This window comes from Paralichthys olivaceus, chromosome 21, assembly GCF_024713975.1.
Source record: "Paralichthys olivaceus isolate ysfri-2021 chromosome 21, ASM2471397v2, whole genome shotgun sequence".
NCBI lineage: Eukaryota > Metazoa > Chordata > Actinopteri > Pleuronectiformes > Paralichthyidae > Paralichthys > Paralichthys olivaceus.
The window spans coordinates 9767974-9794005 of record NC_091113.1 but is presented as its reverse complement, the minus strand read 5'-3'; the positions used below and the strand labels follow the sequence as shown (position 1 = coordinate 9794005).

General features: G+C 42.4%; 5 protein-coding genes across 5 annotated transcripts; 3 read left to right on the top strand and 2 right to left on the bottom strand.

Moving 5' to 3' along the window:
* The first annotated feature begins 48 nt into the window (after positions 1-48).
* On the top strand, positions 49-10476 carry LOC109626658 (putative protein MSS51 homolog, mitochondrial). The gene is made up of 7 exons (XM_020082783.2): positions 49-996; positions 2930-3107; positions 3201-3350; positions 5555-5679; positions 5959-6522; positions 8959-9052; positions 9672-10476. The coding sequence occupies exons 2-7, from the start codon at positions 2950-2952 to the stop codon at positions 9868-9870; spliced, it is 1290 nt and encodes a 429-aa protein (XP_019938342.1). The 5' UTR covers positions 49-996; positions 2930-2949; the 3' UTR covers positions 9871-10476.
* Positions 10477-11366: 890 nt separating this feature from the next.
* LOC109626654 (putative protein MSS51 homolog, mitochondrial) lies at positions 11367-14737 on the top strand. The gene is made up of 6 exons (XM_020082773.2): positions 11367-11505; positions 11943-12092; positions 12576-12700; positions 12784-13347; positions 13509-13602; positions 14052-14737. The coding sequence occupies exons 1-6, from the start codon at positions 11489-11491 to the stop codon at positions 14254-14256; spliced, it is 1155 nt and encodes a 384-aa protein (XP_019938332.1). The 5' UTR covers positions 11367-11488; the 3' UTR covers positions 14257-14737.
* LOC109626655 (myeloid-associated differentiation marker-like protein 2) lies at positions 14717-15844 on the bottom strand. The gene has a single exon (XM_020082774.2). The coding sequence runs from the start codon at positions 15699-15701 to the stop codon at positions 14859-14861; it is 843 nt and encodes a 280-aa protein (XP_019938333.1). The 5' UTR covers positions 15702-15844; the 3' UTR covers positions 14717-14858.
* Positions 15845-17175: 1331 nt separating this feature from the next.
* On the bottom strand, positions 17176-18268 carry LOC109626712 (myeloid-associated differentiation marker-like protein 2). The gene has a single exon (XM_020082845.2). The coding sequence runs from the start codon at positions 18225-18227 to the stop codon at positions 17331-17333; it is 897 nt and encodes a 298-aa protein (XP_019938404.2). The 5' UTR covers positions 18228-18268; the 3' UTR covers positions 17176-17330.
* A 730-nt stretch (positions 18269-18998) lies between these two features.
* On the top strand, positions 18999-25268 carry cog7 (component of oligomeric golgi complex 7). The gene is made up of 17 exons (XM_020083521.2): positions 18999-19519; positions 20417-20565; positions 20806-20922; positions 21205-21373; positions 21461-21543; positions 21671-21793; positions 21884-22082; positions 22186-22313; positions 22435-22589; positions 22678-22794; positions 22960-23025; positions 23123-23309; positions 23380-23520; positions 23683-23763; positions 23857-23971; positions 24157-24300; positions 24475-25268. The coding sequence occupies exons 1-17, from the start codon at positions 19351-19353 to the stop codon at positions 24639-24641; spliced, it is 2310 nt and encodes a 769-aa protein (XP_019939080.2). The 5' UTR covers positions 18999-19350; the 3' UTR covers positions 24642-25268.
* Positions 25269-26032: the final 764 nt, after the last annotated feature.

Here is a 26032-nt window from a genome sequence, read left to right as displayed (position 1 = left end):
TGAAGATAAAATGCCGACCTGCAGCAGATGTCAGGGGATCACCAGTATATTTGGGACCACCAGCAAATTTTCGGGACAAATAGCAGCTATGTATCTTAGCTTCACCAGGTGTTTTTGACCCACAACAGGCTGATCAGACCTGGGTGTGTCCCAAAACATCTGGGGTCTTCCTCTCATTCGCTTCATCCACAGCAGCATCCCAGGGTACTTTTGATTCTACAGCATGCAGGGTGTTGGACCAGAGCACCAGTTCGGGCCTTAGTGTGGTGTTGACTATTAGGCTACATAGTGTTTCCCTCATCCATTCAAATGTATTACACACTAACAGAGAGGCTGTGTTTGCTTGTGATTCATAGAAATGACCTGACGAGCTGCAGATCACACGTTCCGACTGTTGCACTTGAAGAATAATGAGAGGAAGTCAAAGCTTTCACGCTGCAGATACTTAAAAACTGTTTTTCATTCACTCACACACTTGTTTACTGAACATTTACTGATTCCAGAAATCCACTTTCTGATGTGTCTTATCACTTACTCATCTCTCCCCTCATCCCAGCCCAGTGTGTGTGACATCTGAGGAATATATTTTATCCTTGTGTGTGTGTCCCTCTCGAGTCTCCACCTCTTCTCCCTTCACTCCACCCCACCCAACTTTTTCTCAGAATGTCCATCTGTCCTGCTCTCCGCTCCTCTTGACAGGCCCCCACTTTCCTTGAAGGCCAAACCCACCTCCCCTAACTCATCCAGCTCCCTCTCTCCCACCCTCTAATCTCAGATGCCAGGAGCACTCTGCAGTCCCCAACCCCAGCCCCCCCCCCCAACTTTGGCTCTGTTGGGGGTTGGTTTTGCAAGACTCCAGCAGAGGAGGCACGGTGAGGGCTCCACGACGTGCTCACATCCAGCATAAGGAGCTGTCAATCACTTGTCCTCTTCTTTCCTCTGCTGGGAAAACTCACAGAATCATCTAGAAGCCACACCGCCCGTCTGGAATCACAGGTACAAACTAACACTAGACTTCTTGGTGTGTACTGACCATGCTCTGGTCAGATCATCAGCTGTGGGACTTTATCAGTCGTGGTCAGATGTGTGAGGACAGAAAGATCTGCCCTCTCGTGGGAAATCTGTTCAGTCCTAACCCTTTGCATGCATTACCCAGACACTCTGCAGATACCAGGCAACTAATTAGATAAAAGGCCTTTCTGAAGACGTGACGAAGCAAAATCTTACCCCAGCGACGTTGATGTGAAATTGAAAAGATGCAGAGTTCCTGAAAAGTGGAAGAAACGCAGTTGTGTTTTCAACAAGGAGCGTTGAGATGGCAAAACAGTGTCTTGATGTGATGAAGTATTTATTGTGCTGTTGTCAAGCCAAGTCAAGGGTTTTATGGCTGCAAGATGCTTGGAGGTAAATGCAGTTCACAATAACACAATAAACAGGAAGAAAAATTGTAATAAAGGCTCTTCATCCTAAACAAAAAGAAATAAAGTAAAGCAGTTGCAGACATGCATGATTCTAAACAACCTCCAGCTAAATCTAAAGACAGGCGGAAGGAGGCGTGTGAGTTACAGAGATGTGTGTGAACCTGTATTTATATCTTTGTGAGGACCATTTTAAGCATAGACCTGAGAGTGAGGACATCTTTGGAAAGTGAGGACATTTAGAGAGGATTTTATAGTTTTTGTTTTCTTTTGTCAAGAGCATGACGAACAGTGACGCAAAGAACATGCCCTCCGCTTGTCTGAGGTTTTGAAGTGAGCCTCTGGTCGTGTGTGTGTGTGTGGGGGGGGGGGGCTCTTTTCACTGTTGTTTGGGGGACATAAAAAAATATCACATATCCTGGAGAACCTTATTTGTATTCCTTGAAAAATCTTATCCTCGGTTCTGAAATAGCTTTTTTGTGGGGCTCCTGGCGGCAGTGGTGCATTATCAAGAGAAGCATTTCTCACCCTGTCTGGAGTCATCATCTATAAAAGCAGAGGAAATCTTTCTGGGTGCATTTAGATAACTTGCGTGTGAGGGTGAACTCTAAGAATACATCTGTGTGTCCAGGCTGCTCTGCTTTCTCTCATTTGTCAGTCTGACCTGTGTCCATTCACACAAGTCCCTCACTCCTGCGTATCTGTCACACAAAGCCATGAAAACTAATGGACGTGATATTTCAGAGTGTCAGAGGGCCCTGCTGTTGTTGAGGGTGGGGGTGTGTGTGTTGTCTTTCCTGGTACCAGGCCCAGTTTGACTGAATGACCCATGACAGGCACCAAACCGTTGCATAACATTTGATAATACTCTGAGACAGGGTTTAGCGACACTGAAGAGTTATCACCCTGTGGTTATTTTATCTTTTGTTGTCATGATCACGGGGTGAACTTAAAAAAAAAACATGGCACACAAAGTAAACTAGAACTGACGTGTACTTATCTGACTGGACCGTGCAGCGTCAACAAACCACAAACAACAAGATGTTTATCATTAGTTCTGATACTGTTAAATATCTCTCCACGTTCGGAAACAGGCCAATGTTTTTTTGTCTGATACGTTCCTCATATTTTCCTTCCAGAATCCACTTGTAGAAATGTCATATTAATGGCTAATAAAATAATACATGTATTTATTATGGTGGCATGGTGATTAAGTGGGTAGTACTGTTGCTGCAGCAAGTAGGTTGCAAGTTTGGATCCCGGTTCAGCCGTGGCCTTCCTGTGTGGAGTTTGCATGTTCTCGCAGATGTAGATTAGGTTCAGTTGAATTGGAGATCGGCTGTGGTTCGCTGGTGACCTGTACAGGATGTACTCCACCTCATGCCTAACATCAGCTGGGATTGGCTCCAGCTCAAGGCGTTATCCAAGGACCGGGCTGATTGTTCCAGTCTCATAGTAAATTTAATGTAAATGTGTTTTTCTATCTTTTGAATATATGATTCTTCTCGTAGTGGAAAGCCAAGGCCTCAACATGGCATCTCAGATCCCAGCCCTCCCTCAGTCCTACGCTCCTGGGACCGATAGCGTCTTTTCTGATCAGTCTGGCTTTTACTCTCTGGACTCCAACGTGCCCGGGCTCTCCAAGGTGATTCTCAATAAGCTCAACATGAAGGACTATGGAGAGTACAGGTAAAAACAGACTCTGATTTGTTAATGTGGACACTCATGTTAGAAATAATGAATTTCATTTCCTCATTGCTTCAAATGTTTTGTGCCAACCAGGGCTGCCCTTGAGGGAAAAGCTAAAGGAATCTCCTTCCGCAACTATAAGGAGATGTTCCAGAAGATGGAGGAGACCTTTAAGTTCTGCACCGGCTGCAACAAACTGCCGGAGCATCTCGGCGAGGGCCAGACCCTGAAGCGTTGTGTGAAGTGAGTGCAAAGCCCCAAGTGATGGCTGACTCTTGAGCTTGCCAGTGTGCTCCTTTTAGTAAAGGCTCTTAGCGGCGCACTGCAATACCCTGGCATTAACACTGATTAACATTAATCATTGTTGACCATCAGAGTATTTTAGGGCCACTGAAACCCACAGCGTTCTCTGCTCAGCTCCATCATAACCTGGCCAGGACATTGTTTTGACATCATTGCCCTGATAGTTGTCATGTGTGAAGCGTTACCCTATGATGACCGACCGTCAAGGTGCGGGCAGCTCCACAAAGGTGGACTATGGCCAGTGGCAAATATAACTAAGTCCCATGACTGTGATTCATTTCTCTGCAGTCTTGCAGCTTATTATGAGCAGCTTACTTTAGTTTGTACTGTCACAGCACCGCAGATATTTCAAGGAGCGTACTGAGAGTAAGGGATATTGTGTTACTTATACACAAGGGCCTCGTTGTTTTTTGTATGTCACCTTTCTCCAGCAGATTCAGACACACTCTCTTGCTCTCTCTGTCTCTCACACACACACAAATGCACACACACTCCCTCATGCATGTGGGTTCCCTTGACATTCTCAGCTGCTACTGCCTCTCTCAGAAAAGTTACCGGGAGCAGCAGACATTTAGGGGGACGAAAACCCAGAGTTGCTGACGAATAAAAACCCTCCGGACGTTTGACATTTGAGAATTACCACTAACAGTCCAACAGAGCCTCTACATGCTTTCCTAAATCTGTATCTCTGAAAAACACGTATATATATATATTTTTTTTATCTTTTGTCACAGCAACCTCTGTTTCCTCACATTGTTTTGCCTCCTTTGTCCACTTGTAAGCCTCTTTTTGGAGGATTAGTGTGCCCGGTGTGCACTGTGTCACAATTCATTGGCTGATAAATTGTTTTATGTAAATTCAGGCGCCTCCAAGGCAGCAAATGATTGCAAGGTAAAGTAATATCTCCCTCAAAGCGCCAACTGGCCTTCACATTCCTAATCACACATTACCTCACCACACCACCTGAACTGTGCGACAACACACACACTAACACACACACACACACACACACACACACACACACACACACAAGTCATATGATCATGATTTAAATTGCAGCATGTGACCAGCATGAATGTTTTGGTCGTCTAAAACAGGACAGAATCCACCTTAAGAGTCACGAGTATACAGTAGAAGAAGGTCAAATGTTGATTCTTCTAAGAGAATGCAAGATGCTATTTACATCCTGGCACAAGATGTTCTTACAATAAATCTTAATGATTATACTTAGGCATAGCAGTGCAAAGCTAAATAATACTAACAGGAAGAAATTAACACGCTCACATTTCATTGCTAATATCTCTGCAGTTAGCAGGTATAATGTTCACCATGCAGGGGCGGAACCATGGGCAGGGCCATGAAATCTGATTGGCCCCTGAGGTGCCCCTTTCCTGTCAGTAGTCTTAAAAATAAACTTGTCACTTACCAAGAATACCAACAGTAGATAATTTAATTTGTAAAGGATTTTTATCTTCTAAACATGGGAGAAGTACATAATTTGTTTGAGTGTGGAATAATTTTCAAAACATATTCAATGCTCAAAGCTGTAGAGCTAACAAGTAAACAAGAAATGATCAAATGTGCAGCTCACTGAATAAGGACACATTATTGGCCCCTTTGTGTGGCCCCTGATTTACAAATATCCTAGATCTGCCACTGTTGGCAACATTTGGTAACAGTAGAGAACATTACCCTGTCCCTGTAGTTTGAATATTTCAGTCTTCCTATACATGCTACTACACTGAATTTATCCTGTTTACATTGTAAATGTTATTGTTATGTGTTGCTATTATATGTATTATTTCTTCTTATATTTATATATGGCCCTTATTTTTATATTTAATTATATTAACAATGCAAATATTGGTATTATTTTATGATGATGCTTCTATTGTGATACAGCAAATTTATGGGACTGGATGAAATATCTAAACTTAATCATCTTAATTAAAGTACAACAGTTAAAGCTTTAGACAATGCAGCTTTCTGTAATGAAGCAACTAATTGAGCAAACTGCACATTTGAACCTGATGACGGCTCGAGATGAAATGTCGGCGGTTCACTGGAGCAATGGAGGATTTAGTTTGTGAAACTTTTTAGTAAAGATGGTTATTTTCAAATAATTCCCATGATTTCCCTCACAGGTGCTTGAATGTGTACTATTGCACCAAGGACTGTCAGAGAAAAGACTGGCCTCTGCATAAAAAGGTCTGCAAAACGCTGCGTCTGGTGGCCATTGACAGACTGGTGGAGTGGCTGATGTTCACTGGTGAGCAATAAAAAGAATATGCTGTTCAGATTGAAAAGGCCTTAATAACTGTTTGAGTTTAGAAAAATGCGATGTTGCATTAATGAGGTAGTCGGCTGTATTTTAAAGCTGAGCTGCAGAAACTGTGACACAGTCGCAGTGGAATATCTTTGTGATTTAGAAGTTTTAATGAAAGTTCCTTTGAATTTCTCTTATTGCTTTTTCGAGCTTTTCTGTAAACTTGACAGGTAGAGTCAACATGTGTTGGTGTCCTCATCATTAATGTTCTACCACACACAGGAGCCCTCCCATTCCCCACTGAGGAGTGGTCCAAGTCAGCCGCTGAGGTGAAGAACTGGGACGACTGGCTGCCAATGCAGGGTGACCTCACGCCACGCCTGGATGCCATTTTGTCCGGTGCCGACATGGCGACCCTTTGGAAGAACGCCAGCAGGACACAGCCGGATGACGCTGACCTGCGACAGTCTTTGTGGCGTCTTCAGAGCGAGTTCCTCTCTCGAGTTCTCACAGTTGGGATGGCGGTTCAACACTTTGGCCTGGATTCGTGCGCCAAACCCCTGACCATTCACGTGGCAGGGGCGTCCCACAATGAGACCATGAGAGCGAGGCTGACAGACTATGATGAACTCAACCACATGTTCCCCGGACACCAGGGCATAGAGATCGTCATGGTGGGACCGGAAGTGGTGGACGGCCCGATCATGAGGCCCCCTCTCAGGGTGTTTGGACCCAAGCAGAGGGTCTTTATCAGCGCCTATAAGGGGCTGTACCATCAATTCTGGGAGGAGTTGGTGGAGAAAGAGGAAGCAGCCAAGCCAGACCTGGTGGTTGGATTTCATCCTGGTATGTAAACACAACAATGAGCCATCGTGGAGATGTGATCGTACAAACTCTATAATCTTGAAATAGGTTTGGTTTAGAGGTTTAGAAGTGAACCAGGAGAGAGAACTAATGACCTCTCTCGATAAACAGAGCATGGAGGAGATGACTAACATACTACATCTGGCCTATTCATTACTGCCAGGCTTTTATTGGGGATTAGGGTAATTAATAGGAGCAGCTGGGAAAGATTTTGACTTCGGATTGCTGGACTCAGCAAAATGTCGATAAGCTGCCCTTTTGAAAGGGGAGTCTCAGTTCACTCCCTCGGAGTATTCACTCAGGCGGACATTTGGTTTCTGTAGAAACAGTGGAAGTCTTCTATGTCTTCAGATAAACCACAGCAGCGGTCGGCAACTGGGTCAAAACCAGATCATTTGGATAATTTGATTATTTAATTTAACAATATCAGACTGACACAGACACACAACACAGATGCTGATCTCCATCATGGCAACAACATTCACAGAATCACTTTTCCTTGAGCTAGGGTAGGGTTAACAGAAGGTTTTACTACCATAGACTGCTCTGCACACAACGTCCAGCACAAACGATACAGTATAATTTAGAAATGTTTGAGGAGGACTCACTGATGACAAGGAATAACTGTGAAATAGCTCTGGAGCATTAACACAGGACAAGAGAAGAGCCCATTCCAAACAGACAGGTTTAGAATGGGCAAAAGCAACTTCACATATTTCATAAAAAACAGAATCTCAGACTAAAACTTATCCCAATTCTCCCCCTCATAGACAACCACCTCATTAAAGTGGCACCATACAACCCGACACCTCCTTAAGCTCTGGCACTGACTCTGCCCCTCTGACCCTTTAACCTGCAAATCACCAGTAAAGCCCAGACCCCTCCGCACCCATAACCCCCGGCTCAGCAGTCACTGCAGGCTCCCACATCGAGCTAAATATACAGTGAATCAGTCGTCCTGTGAGCAAAGTGCCTGAGAGGCTGGCTGCATTTCATACTGCAAAGCTGGCAGAGCGCTGCATTATAACGCTGTTTATGTGATAGGGGAGCAGGCGGCGTGACACGAGGAATAGAAGACGTGTGTGTGTGTGAAAGTCAGAAGGAGAGAGAGAATGAGAGAGAGAGGGGGGAGGCGAAAAGAAAGCTGTGAAAAATTGATAAACAGAGGATGCTTGACCTTATAGAACAGGAGAGGCTGTCGCCTCTCAATAAGGAGACGGATGTGGCCGTAGTTAAGTCGTCCTCCATGACACGTCCTGAGAAATCACGTTTTTCCGTTTTCACAGAGGAAACATCTAACCATCAGTTATTCACAGGAAGAAAAACAACAAATTCAAACAACAGGACTGAAATGATGAAATGATTTAATAATGTCAGGGATGCACATGGAGAAAAGGATTTATGTGTGCATTCCACAATTGGGGGATTGAAATGACTTTTATATTTGTAATTAGTTCTGATGCTTGACATGATAGCAGTCATTAACAGTCACAGTGCAACATTTCTGTTACACCTCATCTCTTGAATGTCTAAATGCCGTCACGTTTATACTCCCTCTGATGAGACGTGTAACCTCTGTGATGTTTGCGTCGTAGCGTGCATTATTCAAATTAGAATCCCTGGAAAGATCAGTGGATAGCACAATACCATCTGTGCAGCAGTATCATGGGCCTTACAGCTCTCTGGCCTCTGTGGCAAACTCTTAACCAGTACACACACACACACACACACACACACACACACACACACACACACACACACACACACTGTTACAGAACAGCTGATGCTTTAAAAAATGCATCACTTGCTTTCATATTTCTCACATGCATAGTTTTTAATATATCTGTCTGTTGGACAAACTAATAATGTGAGATTTTATTTCTCTGCTCCTCCTGGTTTTGTTTGATTCAAGGACATTTTATGCTGGATGGATTTACAGCATTTGCCGCCACAATGACTTGAACCTCAGTTATCAGGCTGAAGGGCGAGATATTCACCACAACTACCCTGCTGCTCAGAAAAAAAACCCATAATACCACTGATGTAAACCAGAATCAGGGGAAAGAGACATCTGTCAGTTAATATGCTGCAGAGATTATGAAGCCAAACAGCTTACATATAGCAGATCCACCCCCAAAATATTTTTCGCTTTCTCTAACATTGTGAGATTAGACTGTTTGAAGGGCCTTGGCGGAGGTATTGCTCCACTGAGTGCTTTTCTAGTCTAATATAACTTTAATGGCCCTGATACACTGTCATACATATGCTCCTACATGGCAACTCTGAAACCCCCACATTATAAATCTTAATTTCATAGTAGTATCGTTTAAGTTCCATGCATAAACCAAATTCAAAAAGATTTACATGGAAATCTGATCACAAGTGTGCAGTTATTGTGTTTTGAATGTTTTTACTCAGGGTTCCATGCTAACCAGGGTTTGGTGGAAGGCTGGCTGCCAACTCTTCTGCTGCTCAGAGACTGCAACATCCCATCCTTCTTCACCATGTACAGGTTAGTCACATGACTGTATGGAAAAAACGTCTTTTATAACAGGAATAATAACCCTGAACAGTATCGAATATATGAATGTCTTTGTGCCAGAGGGCCTCATTAACACACAGCGTAAACCATCTGCTCCCCTAAACTCTCGCAGAAAGAAACGTCATAACTGATTAATGTCGACTCTGTTCAGATGCTGCACCTCCTCTGTGGAGGAGTTTTATTGGTTCACCCACAAATCATGTCTGGTGTCCCTGCTCCTCACCCACCTGACCTCATCACCACAGTCCTCCATCTGAGCTCAGTTGTTGTTGCCCACGTCACACCACTGCTTCCACACCTCAGCGTCACTAACCCTCCGGTGGCCAATGCCTGTTCCCTGTTTGTTTCCTCTGCTGCAGGCGGTCGCAAACAAACTCCCCCCGGTAGCAACTGTAACTCGAAGATATAGCAAAGTTATTGATGTTGTTCTCTTTCTCCCCTAATCCTGCCGTTCCTCAATAATTTCTCTCAAACCCTTTTCTTGAACAGGTGTTTCATCTTCTCACCTGTCTCTCACAAGGACCATGAAACCGAGCTCACTTGATTAATTGATCCTCCACTGTCTCTTTGTCCCCCCCCCCACACACAGTGAGATGGAGCTCAAGTACTCGATGCAGATCCTGCTGGAGCTGGAGATGAACATCAGGGACAGCGGCTGCAATCCGTTCGCCTCGCAGAAGCCGGAGCAGGTCCAGGCCTGTCCCAACAAAACGCCGGTCCACTGCAACTCGCATTACATCTGCTTCCAGGGACTGCTGCCAAGAGACGACTTTGGTCCAGACAACTAAGAGGATCAGATGTTGTTTGTCAGAGGTCCCTCCTCTTTAAAGATGGGGAACATGGGAACGTCGTGGACTGTGAGGTTTCCCGCAGATTTAGTTTAGTGAATTCTAGCGCTTAGTATTAGGTCCATCTCCGTCAAGGTCCACAAGTCGCCTTAGATTCAGTCTAGCTGCACCAAATTGAACTCACTCATAGATGCCAGAATTTTTTCATTGCAATCCATGAATTATTCCCTTGGAAATCGATGAAAACATCAAAAAGCACCCTTTTTTGTAATGTAAAAGAAACTGTAATCCATCTGGTAATTTTTTAATAATCTTGTTCACAATCAAACCAACAAACAAACAAATGGACAGAGGTGAAAACATAACCTCTTTAGTGGAGGTAATAAAGTTCATTGTGAAGGACGATGGCAATGAGGGGACCAGCAGGACACAGAAGGTTTGTACTTCATCTGTGCCCTCGGGTGCATCATGGGTTCTGTCCTTATTTGATAGTTGTCTATAATTTGCTTCGCAGCTGAATTACTTCCTAGATCTCACATTAGATGCAAGACACGGGCCACATGAAGTAAAATTACACTGAAATAAATCATGAGTCTCGCATTGTTATTTTTCTCCTTCATCTTTGTGATTTTCTGTGATTTTCTGTTGACTTTATCCAAACCTGCTTTTATTCACAGCTCAGTCCTGAACACTCCTTTTCTTCAATAGACAATGTAATAGTATTTTCTGAGTGGAGTGGAGACAATTTCATCTTTGATAAAAAAGTACAAAAAGTCAAGCAGCAGTTGGTTAATGGCTATTTTCAGTTTTAATCAGAGTAAATTATACAGAATGGCATTTTATTATAATATAAAACACAGCGTGAGCTACAGGGTTAAATATTAATGATTAGATAAGTGCTCATCAATTCCACAGCCTTTTATATGGAAAATTATTGCATTATAATACTGTACATGGACAAATCATAGAATTTTGGCACTATAGCATAAAATTATAATCTTGGAATGTGGAGAAAAAAAAGTGAAAAAAGCTCTGACTCTCGCTGGATCATTTGAAAATAATATAATAATAATGTTCAATCATGACACTGATTCCACACTGTGTTAAACATAACCATTAGGAAAATAATGGCATGTGTTTCTTGTTTCGATTCATAAAAGAGGAATAGTCTTGAGATCTCTTTTGGAACAGTGACCTCTAGTGGAGAAAAGGTGGTAAAACAATTATTGTATATTGTAGGTTATGTTGTAGTGGTGAAGCTCTGGAGCAGCAGTGGTCACAGACTATTTCCTGGTGATTTGACAAAAGAAACCTAATCAAATTAACCCAAACTAATTAAAAGCAATGAGTTGTTGTCCTGCAGGAATATAACAATAAAATAATGGGTTCATGTAAAAACCTGTGTGTGTCGATATAAATGTGTTTTATATATAATGGATCATATGTCGTCTCCTTGTAAAGTCACGAATGGTCTGGAGTTGTCAGATCTTTCCAGAAGGAAAGGCACAGGTGTTAAATCTGGCAGCAGCAGCAGCAGCAGCCCCCGACAGGCTGCTCAGATAACAAACCTGAGGAGAAGCAGAGGAGGAAACACAGGAGCCAGTGAGAGTCCCACAAAATGACAGAAACTCAGGGGTAAGTAGCTTTTAACCCTCTTTGCTTTCCTTTCCCTGTCACTTTAATTTGAGAGAGCATGTCTAAATCATTCACCACTTCACGACCCCATTAAAATCCTGGTTGTGTGAGGACACGCACAGTGTGAGCAGACGCCTGGTGCTTGTTACCAGTAACAACGTGACATTTGAATGGCATTTTGTGACACTGGCCCGCCACCACAACCTGTTTCATTACTTTTGCTCCCTGCTGTTGCTCGCTGCTTCTCTCCTGCAACATTTTTCACATGTGAATCTATGCAAACCCTCTCTACTCCACATGCCTTTTGTCCCAGTCTAATAATAGAAGAGATCTGGCCTCACTGGTGGTTGGTGAGAATAGAGTTCAAACATATTCTGACATGTTGGACTCTTGCAGTGTGAAGTTGAAGTTACTGATCTTTTCATTTCCGTCCTCAGCGCTGCTCCGGACACTGGGGGTAAACCCATGGCCTTCCACTCTCAGAAGGAGATGTTTGAGAAGATGGAGGAATCCTTTCAAGTGTGTGCACATTGTGAGAAGAGGCCACATCAACTCTCAAACCCACAGAACCTGAAGCGCTGTGCGAGGTAAAAAGAGACAGGAAGAGATTTCATCAAATGAAACTATACCTCCAAGTTAATTTGTTATCGTGTGTGTGTGTGTACATATGTCATTGTAATTATAAATATAGTAATATGATAGATAGAAACATATAGAAGGTTAATGAATAGTGTATAGTATAATGTAGTGTAGTGTACTATAGTATAGAGCTGTGCAGTATAGTACAGTTTAATATGGTAGTATAATATTGCATAGTGTAGTGTAGTATAGTGTAGCAAAGTACATTAATATAGTAACCTTTGCAGAAAGTATTTTATGAGTATTAATTTTCTGTTTTTAATTTCATAGTTGTTTTTCTGACTGACGTCATGTATGTGTTTTGATATTTTGTCCGATCCCCAGGAAGAAGAGCAGCAGCTGCTCGATCTTAATAAAATCATGAATCCTGAATCCAGGTTGGGAATGTCAGAGAAAATAGGTGTTTGATATTTTGTCCTCTCTCTGCACAGATGTGTAAATGTTTACTACTGCTGCAAAGACTGTCAGAAGCAGGACTGGCCCAAACACAAGAAGCTCTGCCCACTGCTGCGTCTCGCTGCCATCGACAGAGTTGTGGAGTGGCTCGTGTTCAAAGGTAAATACATCCTCATAAACTGTCAAAGAAAGAAGTCAGGTAGATTCTTCTTCTTTATGCATTTATTCATCTTCCATCACCAGGAGAGCTTCCATTCTCCACAGGGCAGTGGTCGAAACCGCAGTCAGAGGTTAAAGGTTGGGACGACTGGCTGGCGATGCAGGGAGATCTCACAGCTCGCCTCGATCCCATTTTAAACGGAGCCAACATGACAGAGCTGTGGGTCAACTCGTGCAGACCTCGACCTGATGTCCAAGACCTCAAGCAGTCGCTGTGGCGGGTCTGCAGCGAGTTCTTCTCCCGGCCCCTTACCATCGCCTGGGGGATGAGGCTGTTTGGCCTGAACCCTTTTTCCAAACCTGTCACCATTCACCTGGTGGGAGCAGGCCACAGTGAGACTCTGGCAGCCAGACTGACGGACTATGATGAGCTAAACAACATGTTCCCCGGGCACCAGGGGATCGAGATCGTCATGGTGGGACCAGAGGTGGTGGACGGCCCCGTCGTGAGACCTCCTCTCAGGGCGTTCGGCCCCAAGCACATGGTCTTCATCAGTGCCTACAAGGGTCTCTACCACGAGTTCTGGGAGGAGCTGGTGGAGAAAGAGGAAGCAGCAAAGCCGGACCTGGTGGTTGGATTTCATCCTGGTGAGAACATCTTTCATTTCACCAAAAATAGAGTATCAGTGATTTACCATGAAATACTAAGATTCCAGCCTGGTTTACTGAAGAGAAGATGTCTGTTCATTGACTCTTAGACAATATTTATATCCAAACTGATATTCACATTTTATTTTTGATGTTTATAGGGTTTGATGCCAGTCAGGGTCTGGACCAGGGTTGGCTTCCAACTCTTCTGCTCCTCAGGGATTATGAGATTCCTTCTCTTTTCACTGCTCTCAAGTGAGTGTTACACACATTATCATAAAATGCCTTGAGAGAATCTTTTCCAATTTCTTGCAAATGTTTACTTAGACTCGACTATTTAGGTTTTGGAACACAAAGGTCAAAGGTTAAGGTCCCTGTGGCCTCAAAACACATGATTTGACCTCTTGAACATGATTTCTCAAATCTGCAAATCTGGGAGATTCTCCAAAATTTGGAAAACAAAAATAGTTCAAATGTTAAAAATCAATATTTGAAATTGATTGGATGATTTAATTACCTTTACTCCTCAACCTGCAGATCCTTTAATTGGTTTAATCATGAATACAGACATTGATGCATATTATAATCAATATCTGATGAATACTGCCCCTGTAATCCAGGCTCACTCTCTATCAATCTATTATTATGAAAAGTGAACAAATCCATTACAAATGATTCCCCTGCTTCCTGTCCTCCATCTGCAGCGAGACGGAGATGACCTACTCGCTGCAGATCCTGCTGGAGCTGGAGATGGACATGAGGGGGAGCGGTGCCAACCCGTTCTCCTCGCTGAAACCAGAGGTGGTGGGCTCGAGTCCGGACAAGGCCCCCGTCTACTGCAACTCCCACTACTTCTGTTTCCAGGGTCTGCTGGAGACGGCAGAGTTTGAGGAACCGGAGGAGGCCTGAAGGAGCTGAGTGCTGCACTGATGACTTTCACATGTGGAAAATGAAGCCATTTTTATTTGACTTAATGTTATTATATTGTTAAAACATGTGTAGATTTTAAGTTGGCTCTGACATTTACATTCACTATCTCAGTTAACTGTCATGCAACTGCCAAAGTGGTGAGATTTGAATATGCCCTCAGTGAACTATTGTGGTGTTTGCAGAGGTGATAAAATATTGTAGAAATAGTTAAATTTATGATGATATCTAAGTAGATAGTACAGAAAGGACTCTATTGTTCATTCTCGTTAAACCACCACTTTTCCCTTCTTTATTTTAAACAGGGACATTTTATACAAAAGGTTACATTTATCTATTTATAGCTCTTGAAGGAAGTATATGATTTAGTTTCAATCAACAATACTGTCACCTCCTGACTTGAATACGCAAGACTTTATGTTATTGAATTGAAAAAATAAATAAAGCTAATGTTTCACTCAGATTTGGGCTTTAAATCAATTATAACATTGCAGCAATTAATACATAACACACCACACACTGCTAAGTAGCCTGAGGAGATAACAAGATCTAATAAGAGCAAATACATTTTCATGTTCGTGCGTCTAGCGAGATTTGAAGGATAAAACCAGGTCGACCAGGTAAAGCACCAGGTTGATGAAGGCTCCGACGATGACAGTGATAAAGTCTCTGTAGGAGCAGTGCTCACAGAAGTAAGGGTTGTTGTTGTAGTGTTTGGAACCAAAGACAATCCAGAGAATGATGGCGAGCATGTACGACAGCACCACCACGATGTTGAACACAAACTCCATCAAGCCGAGGTTAAGCGAGAGGAGGCCTTGCAGGAGCCTGAGCAGATAGAGGATGATGATGAGCACGGTGACCAGGAGGCAAAGGGCAAACACAGCGACGCTGCATATCATCCCAAAAGGAGGATCAGACCAATTCTGATTCACAAAGTAGTCGGAGGCAGCGGTGAGAATGATACAAGCAATGAAGGCCTCTGACATGCGAAGGAGGCCTCTCAGACGGGAGAGGTAGCCGTTTGGACATTTGAGCTTCTGCTTTACAGTGTCGACCAGGAAAACAACGGTGGCGACCAGGGAGAAGATGAGACACAGGATGTTGATGATGCAGGAGAGGCAGAGGTACACGACTGCAAAGATGATTGTGGCAGAGGTGATCATGGCGGCACACAGCATGGTCAGCCCGCAGCTCAGGTCGGCCCAGTCGGGGAGGCAGGTGGCCAGGAGTATGTGCCACGACATTGCCTCCATCACCAACAGCACCAGAGGCACGATGATGCAGAAAATCCAGACAAACTCGCACCAGACTCCCCATGGATGCACCATCCCGCCACGGGACGTGACGATGATGAAGGCCAAAGCGGTGAAGATGATTTCCAAGAGGCGTAAAATGGCCTGGCAGCTTTTAAATGGGCCACACATGATGCTTGGTTTGGTTCTTCCTGATGCTGAAGTCGAATCCTCCAGCTCCTGCACTCAAGGTGACCTGATCCTGTTTCTACTTGTTTCCACTGCTGCTCTTTTCTTACACTGACGTGAGACCTTGTATTATAAGGCAAACATTTCCCTGTATTCAAATTTCTTGGGCAAGGAATTGTTCTGTAGACTATGTAAGTGGTTTTCTGTGGATGTCCGTTGAGGAGAAAAAACTGCTTTTCAGCTATTTTCAAGTTATCTATCTAGTTTTAAAAATGATTTCAAATTCAATATCATCATTTTGTAAGATTTATTCCCTCAGGTGCTAAAATTACAAAAACGATTCCCCACAGTGTCTTTCATCTCTGTTTCTTTTCTATGTATCTGAAATTAAATGAACTCAGGTCTTTATTGAATAGATTGTCAGGAAAATGAACACACTTGCGTTCTGTTTTCAACATTTGTGTTGAAAAACGAGCACCAATTCACCATGTAATTATGTGTTAGTTCACTTGAGTGTGTCTGGGTCATTTTTTCACCTAAATTATATATGAAGCCTATTGACAAATTGTAATTTAACTTTTAGATCCGTGGTTGTTGTGCAGCTACAGTTCTGAAGCTGGAGGCGGTGGGTTCAAGTCCCAACAAGCCTCCCGTCGACTTCAACTCCCACTTCTTCTGTTTCCAGGGTCTGTGGAGACGGTGGAGTCTGGGGAACCAGAGGAGGCCTGAAGGAGCTGAGTGCTGCAGTGTGCTCTCACTCACTCACTCATTATCACGGTTTCCTGGTGTTCGACTGTCAGAGTGGTGAGATTTGAATATTCTGTCTCTGTTGTGCTCGAGATAAAACTTTATAGAAATAGTCAAATGTCAACTGTTATTACATCTACAATTAAAAGAATCCAAATGATAAAATAAAGGGAAGAATGAAGTGTCCACTGCTTTTCTTTTCTGTATTTTAAAGACATCATTTCACCCAGGAATTTTTTTTACATGAGGTTACATTTATCTGTTCATAACTTTAGATTTAAATCAAGTATATGATTTAGTTACAGTATGAAATATCGCATAATGTTGTGAATTTCTGACTTATATTCTATACATATGGATATATGAAATGTACTTTAAACAGATCTCAGGAACGTCAGGTATTTTCATTGAAGTGTAATCTCATTTTCAGACAGAATTGAAACATTCAGGTTACACAAATTAAGCTACACAACATTTACCTGATATTCATTGGTAATAAATAGATTCAATTTAATTTATATACTGAATACACACCAATGCATAATGGAGTAACAAATGGAAAACTGAAAATTACACAAGGAGCCGATGTGTTATTTTACGTTTCATCAAACATTACACTGTACATTAACTGAAAAAAAACAAGACAACACAATACTTAATTATTTATACATATTATAGTATTCATATTAAATATTTGATACAGAGTATAAATAATTGATATGGAGGACTCTGTTTAAAAGACGGCAACTAAATGCTCAAAAATACTTTTAAAACATTTGTGTTCAGTCTGATTGTCCATTTGAAAAAGTATAATTTCTCAAATTAATAACATCGTGTCATATTACAAGTTTAAAAAAAAAAAGATTATAGAATCCACCACAATATTTATCCACGTTTAAAGCCACAGATACCAAGCAAGGTAAAAATGAGGTCCAGTGTAAAGAGAATGAGATTCACATAGGTCATGACTGCAACCACTAACTGAATGGCCCAGATGCAAAAGCTGGGCGGACAGTCGCTGGGACGAGGGTTGTTTCTGAACATAAAAATTGGCCAAACTATAGCAGCGAAGATGTACAGCACAACAGAGATGACCAGGAATATAAACACAAACCTGTCCAAGTTAAAAGACAAACACATCTTAAGCTTCTTCAGGATGTTGGTGGCTATGATGACTGGGAGGATGGGGAAGGGAATGGCGTACGCAATAATGCAGGCGATCAGAGCCGGCTTGTTACTGTAGCCGGTCAGTGATATGAATATCATGCAGCTCACAAAGGCCTCCATGACTTTGAAGAATCCGGGCAGAATGGCGAGGTAGCTCCCTTTCTTCTTGTCCAGGATTTTGTCCTTTATCACTTCAAGGGTGTAAACAAAACAGCACAAAAAAGCAAACACACTCACTATCCAGCCGTACAGACATTTCAGGCAGGCGTAGAAGTTGGCGTAGGTAATGGCGACAGAAACAGTCATGAGCGTGGAGGACATGGCCATGCCTGTGGTGAAGTCAGGCCAGTCCATGCAAAACATGTTGAGTGCAATATCGAGTTTAAACATTTCGATGATAGTGATGATGAGGGTCATGATGGGGCAGAAGGCCCAAGTGAACATGGCGTAGCTCCAGTAGGTATGGCTGCTCGCTCCTCTGAAGATAGCCAGGATAAAGGTAACCAGAGACAGGATGATCTGAGCCATGTGCAGCCCGCCGCGTCCAGACAACAGCGTACCAGGAGAAAACACTGCTTTGGATAGTGTCTCCTTGATATCATCAATTATCCCCATCTCTCTGGATGAGCTGAAATATTCTCGTAATGTCCCAGAGAGTTTTCAGTTGTTTCACTGCCTCCCAACTCAGCTTTTCTTACACTGAGTTCTTGCCTTTCTGGTTTGCATAATAGTAATGAAACAGATAGAGATAAATGTCTGCTGCACCTGATATGAAATAACTGACGTGTTTTATTATGCTTGTTGCACCAGTTATTTATATGGAGACTAGTTACAGACAGGTAATCAACCTGGCTATTAGTCACACAATAAAAAAAACATTATACATTATATTACACTATTGTATTATATTATATTAAATGATATTCAGTTATTATCATTAGTAGCATCATTATTGTTTTTATGTTAATGTATTTATTTTTTTTATTTCATTAGTATGATATTTATCCTCAAGTGGGAAACATGGTGCAAACACTCCTATATATTTAATTATGTAACATAGTCTTAGTAATTTAATATATTTGATGGGCAAATGTTTGCTGAAGGAAAAAAGGAAGCAAGGAATTAAACTTTTCTTTAACCAATACATTTTGATGTAGTTATAAATACACGTTTCCAAACGGATATATTTATTTGTGACACAACTTCAAAACAACCAATATATGTGTTCCCATAGACATGTTTGTGCATTGGTGTGTCTTCCTCTGTCAGAGATACATTAAGAAACACACTATTTATTAAATGTTGTTGTATAAAATCTCTGAATTATAATATATATTTAATGTTTATTTAGCAGGTCCATTGTTGCTGCTGGTCCTTGTTTCCGCGGAGGGTAAATAGAGCGCACAAACAGGAAGTTGTTGTCAAGTGTCAGTAGCGCAAACCTTCCCCAACACAGAAACATGTCTGTGTTTTTATCTCAGTAAAACCCGTGGACACTTCAAAATAACTCTGGAGGAAGCCGTCGCATTGTTGGAACTTTATTTGGTTGTGATGATCATTTCTTTTTCTTGGGCCATTTACTTTATATTCGTGTCGAAGCCGTTGTTTGGGAAGAACTAGCTAGCGGCTAACGTTAGCCATGGGTCGATGACACACACTGCAGCAGCAGCAGCAGCAGGAGAAGAGTTGACGGACTGAAGACAGTGTCTCTCTCCTCTGGTGGAGGGGTGGAGAGGCCATGATGGATTTCTCCAAGTTCCTGGACGAGGACTTCGACGTGAAGGACTGGGTGAACGGAGCCTTCACGGTGGTGCAGAGGGACGCGCCGGGGAAAGCGGACACACACGCAGCCACACTGGTCATGAAGCTGCAGTTGTTCATCCAGGAGGTTAACAACGCCATCGAGGGTCAGTCCTCTGTTGTCCCTGCTGCCTGTTATATATCTGCCACTCTGCTTAGACCATGGTTTACTTCTGCCAGTCAGTTTACATGTAGGATGACTAAACACTTGATCCACGAATACAACACAACAGCACCACAAACTGAGGGCGTGTCCTTGTTTAAGACACACCGGTGTCTACAGTCCATCTACAGGGTTAAATATTTGAACAATCAACTTGAGCTTCCAGCTTTATTTGTTCCCAAAGGGCAATTTGTTTTTACTACACCTAAGATGTAAAACATAAAACTCTACATGATCAGATTTCTCAAGTGGAAGTTAAGATGGGCTCATTCAAGGGCAACATTGTTTATATGAATCCAGTTTAATAGGTTCACTTTTAGGTACAATTACAATAATGATCCTAAATTCTATGTTGAACTCTTGTGAAGGTCACTGTATGGATTTATCGGTCGTCCACAGGGCCACTGAACCAGCATGACAATTGTCCACAGTCTAGACAATTGAATAAAAACACTGCATTGGTATTAAGGGGGTGAATAAAAGGTAGGATTTAATTCAGAGCTGTTGTATTAGACTGCTTTAGTTTAAGTTGGGTGTACCTAATAAAATGGTAAATATGTGTTAAGTGTGTGATTAGCCTTTAATGTGCAGTCTTTGTTTGAATAATGTAAACTGTATTAGTGGTTGAGATGGACAACACTCTTATGTCTTGTATAGTAAATTTAAACACACCAGAGAATTCCCATCAGTCTAGATAAGTCACAGTAGTGAGGTTGGTTAGAATTTATTTAATTTTTTCCAGTTTCTTCTTTGTGGCAGCAGCTCTGATGATGTTCTGAAAGTTCACATTTTCTTGTCATGTCCGTCAATAACTGAACGACTGCTGTATGTCTGTTTGTAGAGAGCAGTAATCAGGCCCTCCAGAATATGCCCAGAGTGCTGCGAGATGTGGAGGCTGTGAAGCAGGAGGCTTCTTTCCTCAAGGAGCAAATGGTCCTGGTCAAAGAGGACATCAAGAAGTTTGAGCAGGACACTGTGCAGTCGATGCAGGTGACAAACAAATTTAGCATTTGCATTCTTGAAGTATAGTCACAGCTCACAAGTAAAATATTGCAGGTAAAATCAAGATGCATAAGTACATTCACTGTTAAATTATTAAAGTCATGAACTTGATAAATCATTTCTGTGATAATAATCAGTGTAATATTCTAAACCTGGCAGCAGTTTAAAATGCACAGTGTGAAGTGATAATTCAGGCTGACCTGTATTTTTGTGGATCCTATTTTCCAGGTTCTGGTGGAGATAGATCAGGTGAAGAGCCGCATGCAGCTGGCAGCTGAGGCTCTGCAGGAGGCAGACAAATGGACCACACTGAGTGCAGACATTGAGGAGACCTTCAAAACACAGGTATAAACTGTCACAGTTTGTGTAGAGGTTGTTGTACCTTTTTATATTCTTAAAACTGTACATATAACAATTCATTTTACTGAGAAAAGGATGAGTCCAAACCCTCTAAAGTGTAAACACAACTCAATCCTGTAAATTGGCCCCTCTTGGATCCGAGACTTATCTCAGTGTGTCATGTGAAGTCATTCTATTTAGTCATCAAAATCTTTTGTTTTATATATGCATCAAATTATTTACAGTAAAACACACAGATTTTATATTGTGGACTTTTTGTTCTTCCAGGACCTTGCAGTGATCTCCTCCAAACTGACCAGCATGCAGAACAGCCTGGCCATGCTGGTGGACACGCCAGACTTCTCTGAAAAGTGTGTCCACCTGGAGGCACTGAAAAACAGGCTGGAGGCTCTGGCCAGCCCACAAATAGTAGCGACGTTTAACTCCATGTCTATAGGTAACAACCTGTGAGAAGTGTTTTTGTCTATTTGTTCCTAATTCCATATCTGTGTACACAACATATTCTCCCGTCTTCTCTCTGCAGACCAGGCCAAGCTGTTTGTTAAAGTCTTTACAGAGATAGACAGAATGCCACAGCTTCTTGCCTACTACTATAAATGTCATAAGGTAGGTGTGACAGGCCCCTCCCTCACATGAATATAAGCAATTACAAAATCCTAGTCTCATCTTTTTTTCTTTGTATGGTGGAGACATGCACGTATTTGTGAATGAATGTTTGTTTTGGCCCCTCCAGGGTCAGTTGGTGAGTATTTGGCAGGATCTCTCTCAGAGCGAGCTCACACTGAACCAGCAGCTGTCTGAATTCTATGACACCTTGCTCTCCACGTGGCACACTCAGCTCCAGTGGAGCAGCCAGGTCAGAAACACTAACACAGTTTGTGAATTGCCAGACAGCAAACAGCCAGAGAAAGTGCAATACAAATACATTACATGTGACTGTCAACAGGTGTTCAAGAACCCATATGAGGTGGTGACAGTGCTGCTGATCCAGACTCTAGGGGCCATGGTGCCATCCATCGCTGTTTGCCTGAGCACGGCCATGGAGCGGGCAGCCCAAGAGCAGTGTCTCCACACCCTGCTGGAACTCCATCAAACTACGTCCACGTTCGGGCACAGCCTGGAGGCCGCCATGCTTCCACACCTGGGTGCGTGCGCTGTCAAGAAATGATGAAGGCAAAACAAAAACACTGAATTAATCATATTTGTGGAGAGTTTGGTCCTTATGTTGTGTTTGTATTTCGTCTCCAGGAGAGAATAACCTGCTGAAGGTGAACGAGCTGGTCTGTGTGCTGTATGACCCCTATAAATCTTATCAACTGCAGTATGGAGATCTGGAGGAAGCGCACCTCCTCATCCAGATCAGTGCAGTACCTTTGGTAACTCACCCCACAAATATACCCACATAATAGATAGTAGAATTGTCATTTTTGTCTAATTTCTTCTCTGAGTTTGTGTCACCTCTTGTTTCACACACTGCACATTCCTTCCTCTCTTTAGGAGCACGGCGAGGTCATTGATTGTGTAGAAGAGTTGAGCCACTCTGTCGGCAAGTTGTTCGGCCTGGCCAGTGCTGCTGTGGACCGGTGTGTCAAACTGACGGACGGCCTGGCCGTGTGTGGCCTCCTCAAAGCTCTCAAAGCCCTTTTTACCAAGTAAAGAGTCTTAACATTTTAACTGTTATAAATACTTTTTTCGATTTACATGTATTTTGCCAGTTTTAACTTGTTGCTTTTTTCGCAGGTATGTGTCTGACTTCTCCACAACGCTGCAGTCCATCAGGAAGAAGTGTAAACTGGAGGATACGCCAAGTTCATCTGGTTTCCAGGAGGATTGGACAGCCTTCCAGAACTCAGTCAGGTCAGAGCTCTCTTTCAGTTCGAGATCTGAAGAGCAAATAATTTAAATTTTAATATAGGCATTTTCCTCATTGGAAAGACTTATCTCTTTTCAAAACTGCCCTTTTGTTAGGTTTTTTGTAACTAAGAGATTTTGCTAATGCTTTCGGATTTTTGTATTTTGCAGGATTATTGCCACTTGTGGGGAGTTACTTCGACAATGTGGAGCGTTTGAGCAGCAGCTGTCAAACAAGTATTGGAAAACTTTATTAACTGTTGTGTGCTCGCTGTAATTGAAGCACTTTAATTTAAAATAATTTCATAAATTTTTTTATTAATTCCTCCTATAGGATCCTGGTTTCAGCAGGTAAGTACTTGTCCGAGTCTTACAGCCCCCGCAGTCTGGCAGGCATCCAGGAGGTCAGCTCCACAGAGAGGAGGAGCACCACCAAGAACCCCTGGCAGGAGTATAACTACCTTCAGAGGGGCAATCTGGCTGAATATAACAGCCTGATGGAAGTCCTCTACTCATTAAAGGTATGAAGTCTATCACTTTCTTCTTATCAGAGCTCCCTGCTGCTGTTTTTTAATGCATACTATCCCACAGGAGAAGGGCACAGGTAACTCCAGCCTGTTAGCCAAGTCCAGAGCCGCTCTGACCAGACTCAACCAGCAGGCCAATCAGCTGGCGTTCGACTCCGTCTTCCTGCAGATTAAACACCAGCTCTGCCTCGTCTCCAAGATGGAGGTGATTAAGTGTCAGGTTTCTAGATTATTTGATTTCAACTGCTGACAGAATCAAGTCGAGTGCACGCCCGAGAGCTTTTGAATTGTCTGTGTGAGTGCTCTGTTTGCATCTATTTTAGTCTCACCTCAAGCATTTTGATTTGTGCTACTTATTTTTGGTCAGAATAAAGAAGCTGGCTTCGGAGAGAGCTACACGGACGATCTACCCACTTACAGCCTGTCACCGCAAGAATACATAACAAATGTCAGTGAGGTTTTCAAGTAAATACAATCTTAAATCATACAATCTGGACAGACGTAGTAAACTATTTTCTATTTTATGTTCCTCCCCCACCAGATAGGACAGTACTTGATGTCTCTGCCACTGCACTTGGAGCCGTTTGTGACACAGGAGGACCCGGCGTTAGAAATGGCTTTACATGCTGGGAAGCTGCCGTTCCCTCCAGAACAAGGTTACACACTAACAGTTAATATCTCTAATCTCTCTATCTTATACAGGTTTTTTAATCATCTCTTTTCCTCCTTCCATCACGTTTTGGAAATCTGTTCAGTAGTTTTTGTGTGAACCTGCCAACACACAAACAAACAAAAAAATAAATAACCTAACCCTTAAAATATCACCTTCCCTTTGTTTCAGGTGACGATCTTCCCGAGCTGGACAACACAGCAGACTACTGGCTTGGCTCCATTGCCCGGGCAACAATGCAGACTTACTGTGACGCCATCCTGCTCATCCCACAACTCGGTACCCATTCCACGAAACAGCTGGCCACAGATATAGGTACAGTTACCATAACGCTGGGAGGACACATGGAGCCAACATTGCTTTTTGATAACTAAACCGTGATATGTAATCACATTGTTATTAATAGTCACAGGGGATATGGCATTGAAATTGTGGCTCTCGGTTATTATTCAATCATTTGGGTTGATGATCCCTTCTCCTGCTCCACAGACTATCTGAGCAACGTGATGGACGCTCTGGGCCTGCAGCCCTCCCGCTCCCTGCAGCACATCGTCACCCTGCTGAGGGCCAAACCAGAAATCTACAGACAAACCGCCAAGCTGCTGCCTCGGCGACTGGCCTCCACCATCGCCGCCCTGCGGTGCATCGACTACTAACAGTAAGGGAGAGGGGCAAGGACTCTGTAGGTTAAGTGTAGGTGCAGTGTCAGAGAGGCGCTGGGGGACTTGTGGATGGTCGACCTGTTCCTGGGTTGTTTGGGGCTGCAGCATTTTAGGTTTCTTGTCCTGTTAAGAGATTAAAATCATGGTGGTTTCGACTTGTTTTTTCAAAATACTGATTCATTTTGAACTAAGTGTGACTAAGTGACTTCTCACTGGTGAAAATGCCTTTAACTCAAGTCAAAGTGAAAGTGTCTTGACTATAAGTCTTTAGTTTCTGCATTTACTTGTTGCTGAAGCGTCTGAGTAAGTAACAAAATGTTCATCAGGGAATGTGTGAGAGCATTTGAAATCTATATGATCCATATATTTGTTTTTCAGTACTTGTCATACTAAGATAATTCATCGATTATAATCAATTGTATTAAGGTAATGATTTTGATATGAGCTGCATTGTTTTCTGTTTAAGGACCTTCACATTCAGCAGTTGACCTAAAAAGTAAAGATGGAGGGCATCTGTCTCTTTTGTTATAGCCAGGGCTGGATAAATAATATGAATGAATTGATGATGTAACAGATCTAGTTTAATAAATGTTTGATCTTTTTCATAGTTGATCAAATACAGATTGTGTCCAATGTCTGTTGAATGTATTTTTTACTCTGACGCCATGAGAATCGTCACATCTGCCATAAATATGAGACTTCACAGCAACACACAGGTAAGACTCCAGACTGAGAGGAATTCACTATATGGTTTTTGCACAAGGGGTAAATCTCATTTTGAGATAGTGGTGATAATGTTTATTTAATTGACTGGTGGAACGTTGATCATCTTTATTGTTACAGTTATCTCAGGCAACATTCAAAACACAACCCAAACCTGAGCCTACACACACAAACTGACTCATACATACACAAATACACCTGGGAAATGAGACCATAGCAAATAAAACAAAAGTTAATTTTACTGTAAACTGAATATCTTTGTGGTTTGTCTATCAAATTAAAAATCTCAAATGACACTCAGTAGAGCTGAACCAAATTACACACACTCAAACATTTCACTCCCCTAAATGTGTAAAAAATGTCTTTATAGATTCATAAAGAATTTTAGATGTTCAAGAAAAAATTTAATCCTGGATCTGCCCCAAATTGTTACAGGTTCTTGCCTGAGTTTTGCGGAAATGTATTTAAACTTATTTTTGTGTTATCTTGCTGACAAACGAACAAATACACTTAATACAAACAAGTGATGAAAACTACCTCCTGGACGCAGCTATCAAACATCACCAGACTAAATAATAAAAATAATTAGTAATACACAAAACAACATGGAAACACCCAAAACAATCACATGATCCAATGGTTTGGATTTGTTTGACGGGTGC

Coding starts and splice junctions, on each gene's coding strand:
- LOC109626654 (XM_020082773.2), top strand. Junction 12,701..12,783: donor GGAGTGGCTCGTGTTCAAAG/GTAAATACATCC, acceptor TTCCATCACCAG/GAGAGCTTCCATTCTCCACA. Junction 13,348..13,508: donor GGTGGTTGGATTTCATCCTG/GTGAGAACATCT, acceptor TGATGTTTATAG/GGTTTGATGCCAGTCAGGGT.
- LOC109626658 (XM_020082783.2), top strand. CDS start 2,950: ATGGCATCTCAGATCCCAGCCCTCCCTCAGTCCTACGCTCCTGGGACC. Junction 3,108..3,200: donor AAGGACTATGGAGAGTACAG/GTAAAAACAGAC, acceptor TGTGCCAACCAG/GGCTGCCCTTGAGGGAAAAG. Junction 9,053..9,671: donor TCCTTCTTCACCATGTACAG/GTTAGTCACATG, acceptor CCCCACACACAG/TGAGATGGAGCTCAAGTACT.
- LOC109626655 (XM_020082774.2), bottom strand. CDS start 15,701: ATGTGTGGCCCATTTAAAAGCTGCCAGGCCATTTTACGCCTCTTGGAA.
- cog7 (XM_020083521.2), top strand. CDS start 19,351: ATGATGGATTTCTCCAAGTTCCTGGACGAGGACTTCGACGTGAAGGAC. Junction 20,566..20,805: donor ACACTGTGCAGTCGATGCAG/GTGACAAACAAA, acceptor CCTATTTTCCAG/GTTCTGGTGGAGATAGATCA. Junction 21,794..21,883: donor AGCTCCAGTGGAGCAGCCAG/GTCAGAAACACT, acceptor GACTGTCAACAG/GTGTTCAAGAACCCATATGA.
- LOC109626712 (XM_020082845.2), bottom strand. CDS start 18,227: ATGGGGATAATTGATGATATCAAGGAGACACTATCCAAAGCAGTGTTT.